This window comes from Gopherus flavomarginatus, chromosome 1, assembly GCF_025201925.1.
Source record: "Gopherus flavomarginatus isolate rGopFla2 chromosome 1, rGopFla2.mat.asm, whole genome shotgun sequence".
In the NCBI taxonomy this organism is placed as follows: domain Eukaryota; kingdom Metazoa; phylum Chordata; order Testudines; family Testudinidae; genus Gopherus; species Gopherus flavomarginatus.
This window is the reverse complement of record NC_066617.1, coordinates 92,499,957-92,514,470: the sequence shown is the minus strand read 5'-3', so window position 1 is coordinate 92,514,470 and position 14,514 is coordinate 92,499,957. Positions and strand designations below refer to the sequence as shown.

At 41.8% G+C, this 14,514-nt stretch overlaps 1 protein-coding gene across 12 annotated transcripts in view; it reads right to left on the bottom strand.

The window, feature by feature from the left end:
• Positions 1 to 10,115: 10,115 nt before the first annotated feature.
• Positions 10,116 to 14,514, bottom strand: part of CNOT4 (CCR4-NOT transcription complex subunit 4) — a 130,711-nt gene continuing 126,312 nt past the window's right edge. For 9 of the 12 annotated variants that reach the window (XM_050933913.1, XM_050933923.1, XM_050933904.1 and 6 more), the window contains 2 exons: positions 12,260 to 12,472; positions 10,116 to 11,498 (listed from right to left, as the gene is read on the bottom strand). In XM_050933913.1, coding sequence (XP_050789870.1) covers positions 11,197 to 11,498; positions 12,260 to 12,472 — 515 coding nt within the window. In that variant the 3' untranslated portion in view covers positions 10,116 to 11,196. The remainder of the gene's footprint in view (positions 11,499 to 12,259; positions 12,473 to 14,514) is intronic. The other 3 variants (XM_050933974.1, XM_050933984.1, XM_050933989.1) reach the window with 1 other exon arrangement.

The following is a 14,514-nucleotide window of genomic DNA, read 5'->3' as shown; positions in this document are numbered from 1 at the left end:
TTCCCCTGTAGAGCCCAGTCCCTTATCCATTGAACACTCACAGAAATATCAGGCCTGCTGTCCCAAGGGAACAGTGCACACACCAGCTTGTATGATTCAACTCAGGATCAGCTCCCTGGATAACACCACAGCACTGAGATATATTTATTGTGAAAACAAGTTTATTAACAAAGGTTCAAAATTCAAGAGAATAATGAGAAAGGATAATGGGAACAAAAGGGTTACATAGAAAACGCAAACGTAACTATTTCTAAAGATCAAACCTCCTGACTAAAGTTTATCTCACTCCAAATGTCCTTGGTAGCATTTCAACCAAGCCTAGTTGAGATCCTGTTTTTATTAAAGTAATTGCACGGCCTAATTACTTCCTAGGTGCAGGACAAAGGGGTGTCTCCTTGTTGTCTTCTTATATTCCCAAGGTTCACTGCCAGTCCTCAGAGACAGTAACCCCCTGCCCATCACTTATTTTCCTGAGGCCTGCTTTTTCCTTGTGGATTTCACATCCTCCCTAGTGGGGCTTCTGCTGTGTTGGCTTACAATGCCTAACTTACATGCCAACCAAGAGAGAGGTCTGCCAGAAAACCTCTGTCAATTTTCCCTTGATACAGACATTTGGAACATATTTTCAGCATACGTATATAAATCCTTAGATAGTGTCTGTACATACATTTCACAATATTAACAATCACCGTGATCCCGACTTTCATTTAAGACCTCCCATGATATTCTTTGGTGAAACAGAATGCACATACCAGGATCAGGATATTCTTGCAATGCCCTGGCCAGTTAGTATTGAGGGATTCCTGGGTCACATCTCCAAAAGAAAAATGTGTACAGAGAGGAGGGTTTTTGGAAGTGGAAATGTAACTGAAACTACTTCAATACTAGTTTAGGAGTGCAGTTTGGGACTAGGTGAAACAAAAGGGTTTTTTATTTTAATATTTATTCTTTACAGCTTATCACTTCTACATAGAAAATCAAGGACCGACAATATAGTAACAAATTCTTAAAGGTGACAGCAAAGAGAAAAATGGGTGTGTGCGCTTTTTGTTCTTTCAAGAAGGATGAAGGTTTTTAATTCATTCTCCCAATGTTTTTCTTCTTGCACTAGAAATTCACGTCATGTCTAGTCTACCGAACACAATGGGGACTGCTGAAGAATGAGCAATGCACAATTTTTGATTAAAGAAACCTTTATTAATTAGCCATTGCAGTTACATAGGTGTTAACCAAAACAAAGTTATAGACAGTCTGGCTAAAGATCCCTTCCCCTCTTAACAGCTCAACTGGCACTTGGATTTTGTGATGGTAGAGTCAACATCTCATTTCTTCAATTAAGGCGAGACCTGACAATACATATAGCGGCTCCTCCAGCAAAGCCAGAGAAGAGCTGACAGAAATATTAGCTATGTTTAAAAAATGCAGGAGGGGTGGGGAGGAAGAGAGAAAAAAAGCTTAGGAATGCCCAGCTTTCAGATCTTCCTTTCAAACACCAAAGGAGCAGAAAAAGGGCCAAAGCACAATTTAAAAGAAATCTTTTGCAGGTCAACATTTTGTTAAAAAAAAATATTTAGCCACCTCTAATGAGATTGTATCTGCAGCTGTGCTGTAGCAGAAAATATAAGTCATCCATCCTTCTAAAAGTGTTACTGTTTGCTGGAGGAGTGACTAGACAAGCTGAACTGGCACACGCTGCTCTCTCAACACAGACCTTCCCCGTGACTGAGAAACAATCACTAGGACTTATGTTATCAGTAATAAAGGCCATTGCCCAAAAGAAGAATCAAACTTCACGGCACTCTGCTCTCCAACAGCACGCCTGAAGCTTGTGAAACAGCTCCATTCTTGGCAGAGGACAAGGCAGCATTCTCCAATCACAGCTGCCAATATGAAATGATTCCTAGAAGGTGTAAATCTAGTGAGAGCCAATGGCATTTTAATAAAGGTATTAGAAGATGTTTCGCCAAGATCCCACAGAGACAATGTTAAATAAAAGCATAACTGAAACAGATTTGGTGGGAATCGACAGCTTCTGCTGTGAAAACTACACCATTCGATTCCTCAGTCACTTAGATGAGATTTAAACCAGTCAAACACAAAAAAAGGGAGGAATTTTCACATGAATTTCATATTTTATGGCCTTTTGGGGGGTCAGTTAAAATATAAAATATTTTCCCACCAGTTCTAATGAGTACACACCCACACCCCAACCCGTACACACAATTGGGTTTTTAAATTCAAGAGAGCCTTTGGGACACACTCTGGACCTAACAGTGTATCCAGTTCAAAGAGCTGGTTAGAAAAATGGAATTTCCACCCTGAATGAAGTTCAGAGATTGATGTTTGTTTTCATCCAAAATTGGGACAAGCAGTAAAAAAAATTCCCAAACAAGTGGTAAAAATGTTCAGTTTAGAAACTTCCAAATGAAACATGCTGGAATTTCCCAAACAAAATATTGACATTTTGAAATGAACATTTGCATTTCTAAGCATCAGTTTGAAACCACGTTTTCAAGCTGCTTTTTCAAAAAAACAAAACATTTGATTTTCTTGACAGAAAATGGAAGATTTTCACTGGAATTCTGACATTTTCCTGCAGGATTCTGGTTTCAGTGAAGCCACATTTTCGACAGAAAAAGATCTGTCAATTTTTTTTTTGACTAACTCTAGTTCTAAAAGCAGTGCAATTCAGTGAAGGGGAACAAGTCTGAACTGCCTGGAGTCCTGGCACATTGTCCACAAAATTTTTAGAGAGAAGCAAAACACCTGCTTTGGGTGAGAAAGACAAGTATGAGAGAGCGTTTTTCCATTTGGGGGTTATTTACCAAAAAAGAAAATGGAGAAAGACATGTTGGAGTTCAGGACTGTGGGATTAATTTTTATTAAAACTATAGGAGTAAACATCACTCCATGCAGGAGACCTCCTACCACCATCTAAGCATATAGTGGAGTTAAATACACCTCTACCCTGATATAACGTGACCCGATAACACAAATTCGGATATAATGCGATAAAGCAGCCCTCCGGGGGGATGAGGCTGCACACTCCAGCGGATCAAAGCAAGTTCAGTATAACGCGGTTTCACCTATAACGTGGTACGATTTTTTGGCTCCCGAGGACAGAGTAATATCGGGGCAGAAGTGTACTGATTTGGGTTTAAGTTACACACTTTAGAACTTTCCATCTGCTTGTGGTTTCTGCCAGGGATGTTTCAGTCCTAGTTTGTACCGTGATGAGAAGCACCTTTAGAATGGCAGCCCAACATGAAAGAACTCCCATTACTTAGAGACTTCAAAACATCCAGTATTTCTAAACTGCTGTGCAGTTTTAAGGTGTTATTCACTAATGCTTTTATGGTTCTTTGGCAAATGTTATACAAAGATAGTCGCTCCTAAGAGCCTTGGAGAAGCACAATATTTCCCTAGCAATGATTTAAGAGGATAATATTTATTTGGCGTGTGCATAGTCATCTAGCCAAGCGATGGCATCTTCAGTGGTGGGACAGTTCTTCTAGGCCACCGCTGAACCTAGTCAGCAGGCATTCGACAACGTGTGTCATCGTCTGTGTTGCATCACAGCTGCACAAAGGGCTGTCACGAAGGCCCCAACAATACTGGTTGGCTGCACAGAGACCGTGCCCAGGCCAGAACTTGTTTAACAGGGACCACTGGCAACGAGGCAGGTCAAAACCAGGTGGGCAGATTGTGGAGTTGGCGAAGAAGAACTGGTTGCGGATTATAACAGATTCCATTCCTCTCGCCAGAGTGTTTCTGCCCTAACATTCTGGTGTGGCAATTGAGGCCATAACGGGCAACGTGATGGCAAACATGCAGCTAGTGGTTTAAAAGGTCATTGTGCAGCGATAGGCTTGTGTTGGTGCGTACTTTCTCTAGTAACTTGCCAGTGGCAACCTCTCATCTGATATGAGGAGGAGAAATATTGCTCAGAACTGGAAGCCATGGGAGTGGAGTGGGACGCAGGATGCCAGAGATGATACACAGGGTGGCATGTAACTGTGTCCTTGTCGCACCATCCTCCAGTACCTGACAGCAGTCAGGGAAGCTAATGATCCAATCAGCGAGCCAAATTCCACGAGCACCAGCTCAACGAATCCTGGCACTGTCATCATCAGCAACCCCAACGTGCAGCTCGATGACTTCTAGGTCATTGGTCCAGCTCTATGCATGTTATAACTCAACGTGGAGGGTTTGTCAGCCGCCAAGCGTGATTTACTCAGCATTCTTGCAGGATAATATTAAAAATATATTACAATTCAAAAAATAGCTAAAGAGTTGTGGTAGTTTCTCTGTGCCTTTGGCTTGCTCTTACATTATCGACTGGATATCGCTATTTTCTGGGACAAGGAAGAACTTGTGTTTCATTTCTTCTGTTATCCCTCATCTGGACTCTTCTGACCACATTCCCATGAATCAGACTGGAAGAAGTGGTGGTAGTTTACTCAAGCTTCTCCTTGAGTCCCAGACAAGTTATAGGTATCTGCTAAAGTTACCAGCAGTGAGTTAGCAAGCTGACAATTGTTAGGCTTCAGTTAACAGCAGAGTGGAGTTTCTCAGATGTATTGTCTGTCTGTAGTGTCAGGAGGGCAGCAACCATCAGCTTCCACATTTGAGTAGTTTTCTTTGTAGGGGAACAGAACTTTAGTTTGTGGAAATGAACATTTAAATTCTATAGAAACAGATGGGCCAGAAGAAAAGTGCTAGTAAGGCATATTGCCATCATGATCTGTGTTCCCCTTCTGCCATTGGACAGCCATCTCTTGGCACCCATCTCCTACTCCACACACACACACACCCCAACCAACCCTTCCTTGGGATCTTACCCTCCCACCTAGTGCTCCTCAGACTTAAGAGCTAGAGCTCTGGCTTTCTCTCTCCCTTCCTTCAAGCCACTTGAGTGACTCTGGCTCTCTCTCCACTAGAGTGGGACACTAGAGTTTCAAGCAACCTAATCAATTGTCCTGGCTATCCAGTTGTGAGCTGTATGCTGAAGCACAGTTGGGTGGAATAGGGAAGCTATAAAATGTCTCATGCCATAAAGGTGATTGTGTGACCAGAAAAGACCACATGAAGGAGATGACCTGTTTCTCTGTTACAGATGTGTCTCCAGGTAACAAATATGACCTTTAATACTGACCGTCAGATGTCCAAAACCTGGAACCTAAAGTCAGTGGCCTTATTTTCAGATGTACTCAGTATCCAACTGCTCCTATTGATGTCACCAGGAGCTGCTGAACGGTCAGCATGTTTAAAGAAATGCCAGTGAAGTGCCCAAATATGAAATTGAGGGAGTCTAACTGTAGGCTCCTCGCTTTGAAAATCTCCGCTCCCAATGCTAAGTTAGAAAAAAACAAAGCCATTGCTTTGAGCACAAGTTGTGATGATGTAAATTAAAACCCAGTTCTATTCTTCAGTGCCTTCTGGACCACTTGTTGGTGTTTGCCAAGAGAGATCAGTCCCCTCTGTGTTTGTCTTTAACTGGACAGTGTTGGTCAGGATAACTGTGCCACTTCTGCAGGGGGAGGAGGAGACCTGATGGTTTCAAGAGCTAGAAGGTTGGGATTCATCCTGATACCTTCATGGGAACCTGCAATGGAAGTGATTTGCCACGTGTGAACCTTTAGAGAGACTCATCTTAAATTTCACCATTACGGCAGTAAGTGGAAAGAGCACAGATGCTCTCTAGTCTAAGTCACATCCTACCCTCACCAACATTGTTTTGGAATTGACAGGGATTTGCCAGATTTATCTCAGGGCTGGGGAAAAAAAATAGAAATGCTGTTTTCCCAGGACTCCATGGCTATGAGCAACGAATCTGACACAGTGATCATTTAAACAGTAACACAGACTGCACCTGTCTGTAGGACAGGAAGAACCATTCCCTCCCCCAGCACCCAGTGGTTTAGGTTCCTGTCTAGAACAGTTACCATTCTATATAGTTTTCTTCCATAGTGGCAGCTGCTTCTCATTCAAGAAGCTTGAAACTCAAGAAACACAAATAAGCAGCTTGCACTGGGTCTGACATTGAACCACCAGCACTTTCTCATTCATGAAAAAAGTCTTTTCATGGCACACTCAGCCAATTAAGCAATTGTGGAAGCAACAGTGTATTCAATGGTGAATTCCCTTAAGTGGGCAGCTCAGTCAATGCTTATCACTTTCTGGGAAGCATCCTGCTCTGCCCTCTTGTTAGGATAAAGACCTTCATAAACCATGACTCTGCAGGGTCTCCTACCCCATTAAGTAGCCACTGCTTTGCTATGTAGAGAATGGTGGTATAATCTAGGGTTGAAATCAAGGAAGGAAATCAAGTCAGGCCTCTTCAGCAAACCACCAAGATCTGTTTCACAAGCAAGGCATCAAGGCAGTTGTAATACTGTATGCCACACCCATACTGTTTTTATAGTTGGGGAGGCAGAATTAATAGTGTTCAAGTTTTCCTTCTCAGCACCATACCTTGTGTCTGGGGTCCTTGCTTAAAGCAGCAGATTTAAATGCGAGACTTACCAGTGTCTAGATGGATGACCAGCTGCTGTTCTCAGCTAGCACAGGAGGAATTTCCAAGCTTAGGTATGAATGACCACAGAGAGGAGCTAGGTTAGGATTTAGTGGGCAAATGGAGAAGTTGCATACACTAAAGTCTTGCACATTTAGCTCTAATACCCCCCAGAAGAGATTAGTTTGGTGAAAGGCACTCTTAGTACAGGGAAGCAGCTAGGTAATGCTGGAATATTAAAGGCAAACTGCCTAGCAACATGCGACGGACCCCCCCGCAAAATCACTTCACACAATCACATTCCATACATAGAAAATAATTCACATGGAGTGAGAGAAGCACAAGTGGAGCTCAGGGAAGGTGTTTATTTGAAAACATGAAGTTTGTTAATGCCCCTCCATGCTCACCTGCAGTGGCTCCCATTATTCCAGTACTGGACCGCTCCCTGCCTTGTCCCCCATTTCTGCCAATACACCTCATTTCTGAACTATTGCCCCTTATATTATTCCAGTTCTGTCTCACCACAGCAGAGAGGGCCAATCATGCTGCAATGTGTGGTGCTCTCATTCAGTGCATCCATGCATACTACAGACTAGGATAAGACTAAGATTTAACTCACCTGGGACTTAAATAGGGTGGGCATCTCCGTGTCCTGAGGCAAGAGGCAAGTACAATAACTCCAGTCACATTATCTTTTTATACGTTTCAAATCTAGTGTTCAGAAAAAAAATCTGAAATCTGGCCCTTCCTCAGAAAAGTAACAACTGGCATGAGAGTGTGGGGGAAATATGTGCTTAAGCCAAAGAAGCCTCCATGAAAACACGGTCAATTCTTTTAATAAAGCCATAAGTTTTGTGACAGTTGGCGTGTTTGGTTTTTTTTAAGTCCCAGCGCCTGGAGCCATCTGATTACATGAGATTCTCAGATTTCATCGATTCCCTCCTGCCACCACAATGTTTCTAGCACTCATGGCTGTGGAGAAAAACTTGAAAACATGAATCTTAAGGCCTCAAAAACTATAAGGAAAATATGCCAATTTAAAAATATCTTATGATTTTTAAGCCAGTCAATTTTTGAATGCCTGGAGTTGGCAGCAGTGTTCTGGTACTGTGTTAACCAGTGTTAAATGGTACTGCTAGGACTGCATTTGTAGTGGTAGGTACTTGCACATTTGTCAATCTATTCCCTGGAGAACAGAGCATGGCTGTAATCACTATGCCCATCCTTTCCACCACCATCCACATATGTGTTTTAAATTTAAAGACTATTCAGCTTTACAGCATTATTACCCTCTACAGTTCCATGAAAAAGGTTGTTAAATAGGTAACCAAATCTGCTGTGTTCAGAACCTTTGACTTCCCAGAGGTGGAGCTGACCCTTGCTAAGAAAAGACACCTATAGTTCTGAAGGTGTATTTGTTTCAGTTCCCATCCAAAATTTATTTTGGGTAGAGATAGGCCTCACTATACCTAATTTGTCTGTTGGTCAAGGATCATGAGGCTACCAGTAGGTCATGAACTTCTCCTGGCCTGACTACTACAAAGATATGCAAACAGTATAATAAATTAGCCACTGAGAACATATTAAATAGCAACAAAGCATGCACAGATAAGGACATAAGGCCAGAACACAGATGAAAATGTAAACTGGTCTTTCAATAAAAGGACTGGTACCGAGTTTGATGCAAAAAAAGAAAACTATATTGGTAACCAGAGCCACATAAGATCCTAATGAAGCCTCATCACTTTTCCGATGCAATACACTTGAACAGCTTAAAAACCACCCTGGGCTTATCTCCCAGTGAAGGAATCAGCCATGGACAGCAGATGAGACAACTAGACAACAAACATATTAAGCCCATCTGATGTATTGTCTGTTGCAGCATTATCACTCTGTTAAATCTAGATTTGAGAGGTTACAAGTTAATACCATACACTGGCAAGATGGCTGCAATAACATCTTTATACCCAAAGTTACCAGCTAGGGAGTTGTTTTTGTGAGCAGAGAGGTGAAGCCCCAGGAAGAGAAGAATGCAGCTAGCATGAAACTTCTGAATGGTGAGTTGACTCTCATACGGCTAGCACAATCCATTGGGCCTACCCAATGCTCGTCATGAGAATTTGATACGTAGGTTTTTGTTTTAAAACGTTCCAAACTCTGGCAGCGGGACTGAATACAAATACATGGAAGTGGGTAAGCTTCATGAGTTGCTACCTTAAATAGCAGCAACTAATTGCACCAGCCTTTATGAGGGCTATTTATAGGGATTTGTAGTCCTTTAACAGAAGTTTGAAAGTTTTGCTAATGGTAGAGGTTTTTGCTTAGAATTACCCCAATCCTCACCATGATCTCAATAAGGAAATTAAAGCCAACTTGCTTTCTTCACCTAGAATTCATGTGTCTGGCATGCTTATGAAGGAATTGCTTGCTAGGGAGCAGCAGGGGGCGCTCATACATTGATTTCAGTCCACATCAACTTTAATTTTCATTTTTTGTTAAATAAAATCTTTTAATTCAGAGGCCATTAAACACCCGATAGGTTTCAGGCAAGTAATTTTTTTGGCATGAACAGGTTGAAAAGCATTCTTCTGAGCACTCTGGGCACAAAACTTATTTTCAATGACAACTGTCTACAGCCAGTAACCTGAGCTAACAAGCCTTAGTAAATAAATGCTCCTAGGAAAAGCAATCACTCTGAAAACTGCACTGAAGGGCAATGTGGAATGAGAAGAAAGGAAGTAGCTTTTCTAAAGTCACCAACACTAAAAAGCTTGCCAAGTCTGCAGCTGGTTAGTGGACTATGGGGCTATTAGAATAGAAAGTCTCCTGCAGAGGACATGAAGGTAGGGCTTGAATTGAAAGCATCATTCCCTAATCTCATCTCCCACCCATCAAAAAGTTTGCTTATTTTAAATACCATGACAACCAAAGTTGGGCTCCCTGGCAGACCTCTTAGGGTACATCTACACAGCCCATGGCAGTGAGTCTGAGCCTGTTGACCTGGGCTCGGCGACTCTTTGCTGCTCGTTGTGTAGATGTGCCATTAGAGGTCTCATGTATGTAAACAGCTCTTGCACACCTGCACCCAAGGGCAGGGGCGTTGAGTCGTTGAAGAGGTCCCTTTGCCAAATGTTCACTAGGCATTGGGAGGTACAGAACTGAAAAACCAAGTTTTAAGCAGTAACTAGAACTCCCTCCCCTGCTCCCCACATTGCTCAGCTTTCAGTGCCATCATGCTACTATGTTACCACTGCGCTATTTGTCCCCAGTCCCAGGGAAAACAAGATTTGAATTTCTCAAGTAAAACAAGCAAAACAAAGAAGCAGATAAGGTGTGAACCAAATACCCTCCTCTCTGTAGGTCGCCTCTAAATATATACACTTACCATGATGTCACAATCCCTTTGTTTTTCCATAGCTTTTCACCTATATGTATACACAGTCCTCCAATCTAATGGAGGAGGCTCAAAGTATGTTTTGGGTATGCTAAATACTTTTATTGTAATGAGTAGTTTCAGTTTAAGATGAATGGGAAGAAGCTAGTAGGATTTGCTGGTACTCCATAAAACCCCATGCAGAGTTAAAAACCAAGGAAAACAAAGTCATCATCAAGTTTTCTGTTTTATTTAAGATTTTAGTTTTAATTCTGAAGAAAGAGGTACATTTCCTTGTTTTTAGTTTTAGAGTCAGGTTATAACCATGTTTATTTATCTGTTTCTTTTTTTCCTGTCTTTTCAATACTGCACAAACGTCCAGAAACTACAGGGTTAAGTAAAAGCTGCAGGCAGAGGAGGTCAAAGGTTGCGCTCCTGATGGTGATCATGTGGCCCCAATGCAGTGCTATCCCAGAGTGCCCTAGTCAGGTGAATTAAAAAAAAAAAAAAAAAAAAAGAGAGAGATTGACAGAGGAGACAGAAAGACTGACGTAAATATCACTTGTGTTTCAGCTGCTTATATTATGTTATATGTTAGGTATTAAATCTGTGAATACTTTTAAAACATTAAAGTTTACTTTAAATCTAAAGCCAAAATTTTTTTAAAAAACGTTTCCCCCTCTTTAAACCACTCTTTAACAACATGCCAGTTACGTCTACAAGTTTTGTCCTTTGACCCACTTCGTCAAACTTCTTACTGACTTACACAAAGTACTCCCTTCCAAAAAAAAATACATAGCAATTTCCCTGTGTAGTGACACCTGAATGCAAAATAACTGCGAGGCCACTGCTTTCCTCCACATGTTTAGTAATTTTGTTTAAACTAAAAATAAAAATGTTCATGTTTCTGTAATTGATTCTACATTTTAGCATTACATTTCTCCCCTACTGTAGATTGACTTTTTCCGCTAGGCAGAAATGCTCATTATGTGCAAAAGACATAGGACAGATATATTCTCTTTTTAAGCATTGAGACAGCACTTTGATTTCTCTCTCTTTTTTTTCTTACAATGTTTAAGGAAATATTTTTAAACAGTGTATTTCAAACACTGGATCAGCAGAAACTTTACAACAAAAAAAATACGGTCATGACCCTGTGATCGCATTGCATTTGGGGGTGGAGGAGAAGATTTGATCAGGAACTAGATTCTTCAGAAAGAAAGACATGAGAAGGGAATGGTGGGTGGGCGTGGGGAGGAATCAGGATGGGGCAATTCCTGCATCTCTCATGTTTTTTCCTCCTCCCTTCCTAATGACGATCCAGCGCTGAGCTCTGTAGTAGATCTGTGGGGGTTTTACTGGGGGGTCTGAAGGCTGTCTGAAAGCCTGGGGGAGGGGAATGGAAACTGGTGGGGTTTGAAGGGGGAGAGTAGGGGTTCCAACTGGCTCTGTGCAGAGGGATCTGTGTGCTGAAGGGGTTACTGTGGTGGGTCTGTGACGGGGCTGCACTGGGGCCGTCCATCTCTGTGAGGGCTTGAAGAGATTTTAGCCAATGTGGTGGATTGTCGTCTTGAAGGGAGTCTAAACTGTTTCCTGTGGAGGCTGGGATCCCTGTGAAGAGAAGAAAAAAGTGGGAGAAAAACAGGTGAGTCATGATAGAAACATGTTCAGTGTGAAGGAGGTCAGTTTAACCTAATAGATGGCAGTGGTGAGAAAACAATTAGTTTGTATAGAAAACATGTTTATACAGTTTATCTCTCACTCTTCTCACAAAGATGAGCATTTAAATCCAAATAGGAGAGTTTCCCTCCTAGAAATATCATTTTTGTCATTAAGTCCATATTCTTACATCAAGCATTTGCCAAGCCCCCCTAATCACAAGGTCCAGGTCTCTGTCCATTACCTACCCAAACCCAGTTCTACCACTACTGCATGCTTTTCCTCCCTTCTTGAATCATGCTTCAGCTATCTAACAGATACACAACCAGACAGCCTTATAAAAGAGAGCTTTATAAACAAGTGGAGTATGTTCATTTTTAAATTAGGAAGTCCAGGCACTGAAGGCATTAACAGAAGACCAGCAGTGCACATACCGGACATGCCATACAGCGGAAGGGACGCCAACATGAGCCTACAGTTATACACTGAGCATCCTAACCACCTGTGAAGATCCTGGGCATGCACTGGAAAGAGCTACGTGGGGGTTTATTATACCTATTTGTTCCACAAGGATTCCTGGCTCCTTGAGGTTTTGTGGATGGAAGCTGGAATAGACCACCGCATACAGACTTTTTTTTTCAGATGCCGATTAGTTTGTACCAAATACCCAGCTGATGTTTGCCAGTGGAGCTGAAGGAGTGAGAAATGGTTACCTGTGATGATTGCGGGGTCCATCCAGCTGCCAGGGCTGTCCCAATTCAGGCTGTCGGAGGTGGCAGTGTTGGACGTTGGTACACTGTGGTTGGCGTTGGAGGGGGAAGAAGGATTGGGCAGCCCACCAAAGTTGATGTTAATGTTCGGTAGAAGTGCCCTTAGCCCGTCCTGCCATTCCTTCATATTTAAACTCTCTACAGAACTGCTGTTGTCTGGGAGATTTACCAACAAAAAAAATGAAAGATAAAAAAATAAAAAGCTGAAGTTAGAAACAGGTGTCCTCCTTTGGTGGGGGAAGGGAATCTTCTTTCTCTACTAAGCATTTAATACAATTTCCCTATCAAGAAACTGGGGAAAGGGATTTTAATATGGACTATGAATCAAGATGGGTTTGGCATTTTTTTTTTTGTTTCACTTTTTTAGTGTAATGGTGCAGGAGAAAGATTTAACTCCTTCCCCGCTCATGTCATCATTTATTCAAGTTACAGACCTGAATGGTCAAGGGCACAATGGCTCGCCTTTCATTACCAGTGGGAGAAGACCCACAAGATCTTTTATCAGAGGACTGCCATCACACATCTCGTCTACCCAATTCATCTACTTTATGAATAGACAGCAGATGCTAAAGCATTGAGAATGCATTCCAGTATATTAAAGTGAAGAAAGACTTCAATAGCAGAGCCCTAGCCTAACATGATTAGTCACTTGGGAAAACCAAAGAAGGGGGCTGTTTGATTACAGCTTGCTCATTTACAGCGCTGCAGATGCTATTCAAAAGGAAAAGGTAGCAATATGTGCATTAAGTCAGAAAGAATGTATTTCTCTCTTTCAGCGTAAGGGCAAAGGAGGAAATTCCTAAAAGATCTTTCAGAATAATTCCCAGCATTGCAATCTGCTCCAGCTGAAACAAGACACCAAACAGTGAACGCTAAACTCCTTCGCCCTGAAGGTTTCAGGGCATCCATTACCAAAGACGGGCAATGGGATAACAGAAAATTTTCTTCTACGTAGGTTCTTATACTGCATTCGTCACTGCAGTAATTGAGTGCCTGACGATTACATTTAATGATTTATGGAACACTAATACAGAAACAGTAGGGACTGATACATGTCAAACAGAGCACACCTTGATTTTATACAATGCTTCTTCTACTCCAGGGATAACAAAGCACTTCACAGACCAAGATACTCATGATGCAGCAATTGTGTCAGCAATTTAACAATAATTTACAGTCAGCCAAGGTCTCATTTTCTATTTGAGGGAATGTTTGCCAGCACACTGTAGTTACCTTAGTCTTTTAAAATCACTGATGCCAACTTCCCCCTTGACAGCCAGAGAGAGAGTAAAAGAGATGTCTGATGCCATATCTGAAGAGTGGCCTCTGACAGGGCAGTATTTGTAGGGCAATGCTGCTCCACCAGCATTGGATGAGACTAATCCCTGGCGGGAAGTTTGAACTGCAACCAAATGGACCTTGTGGCATCTAATTTGTGATTCCAATCCAACAAGATGAGAAGAGGAAGGATGGGGTACTCCCCTACCTCCAACCATTCTTCAGTGACATTTGTAAGTCTGACTGCTCAGAGTGAAACACAGATATCCTTGGTGAGTGCCTATACCTAAAGGGAGCATGCAATGTGAAAGTTCTCCAACAACTCCTCTGTCCTGATATGGCATCTCTTTCTCCAAGACTTCTCATGAGAATAAATGTTTATATTTCCATATGGAAGGAATTTTTGCTCAGCATATGGATAAGTGGTTCAATATCTTAAATCGTTATTTGAGATCTAAGCCAAACTTGAACCCATGGCATCAATAGCAAGTCCAGTTACCATATTAATCCACTACATCCAGTCTATGTGCCATAAGGATTGCAGCAGGGTATTCCTGACCTTTCACGTGCCAAAAAAAGATCAATAGCCTTTCTAAGCAATCTCTTTATATCTATGTAACATGACCAAGCATGCCATCCTATATGGCAGCAAGCAGAATCTAGAACATAAGGGTGAAGGCCCTTGTGCACAGTATAGTCAGACTTAAGTATCTGGTGTGGAAACCAGGGAAGAGGACAAAGGCATCAAATCACTTCCAAGATGATAACTAAAGTTATCCACAGTAGTTGGAGGCTGGTCATCACACCTCATAGTAATTTTCAGGATACAAAATTTATCTTATCAGCTGTTAAACTGTAATGCCTGCAATTATTTAATATTATCTTTGCCCCTTGGCTGAGGCTAGAGAACTGCTCATCCT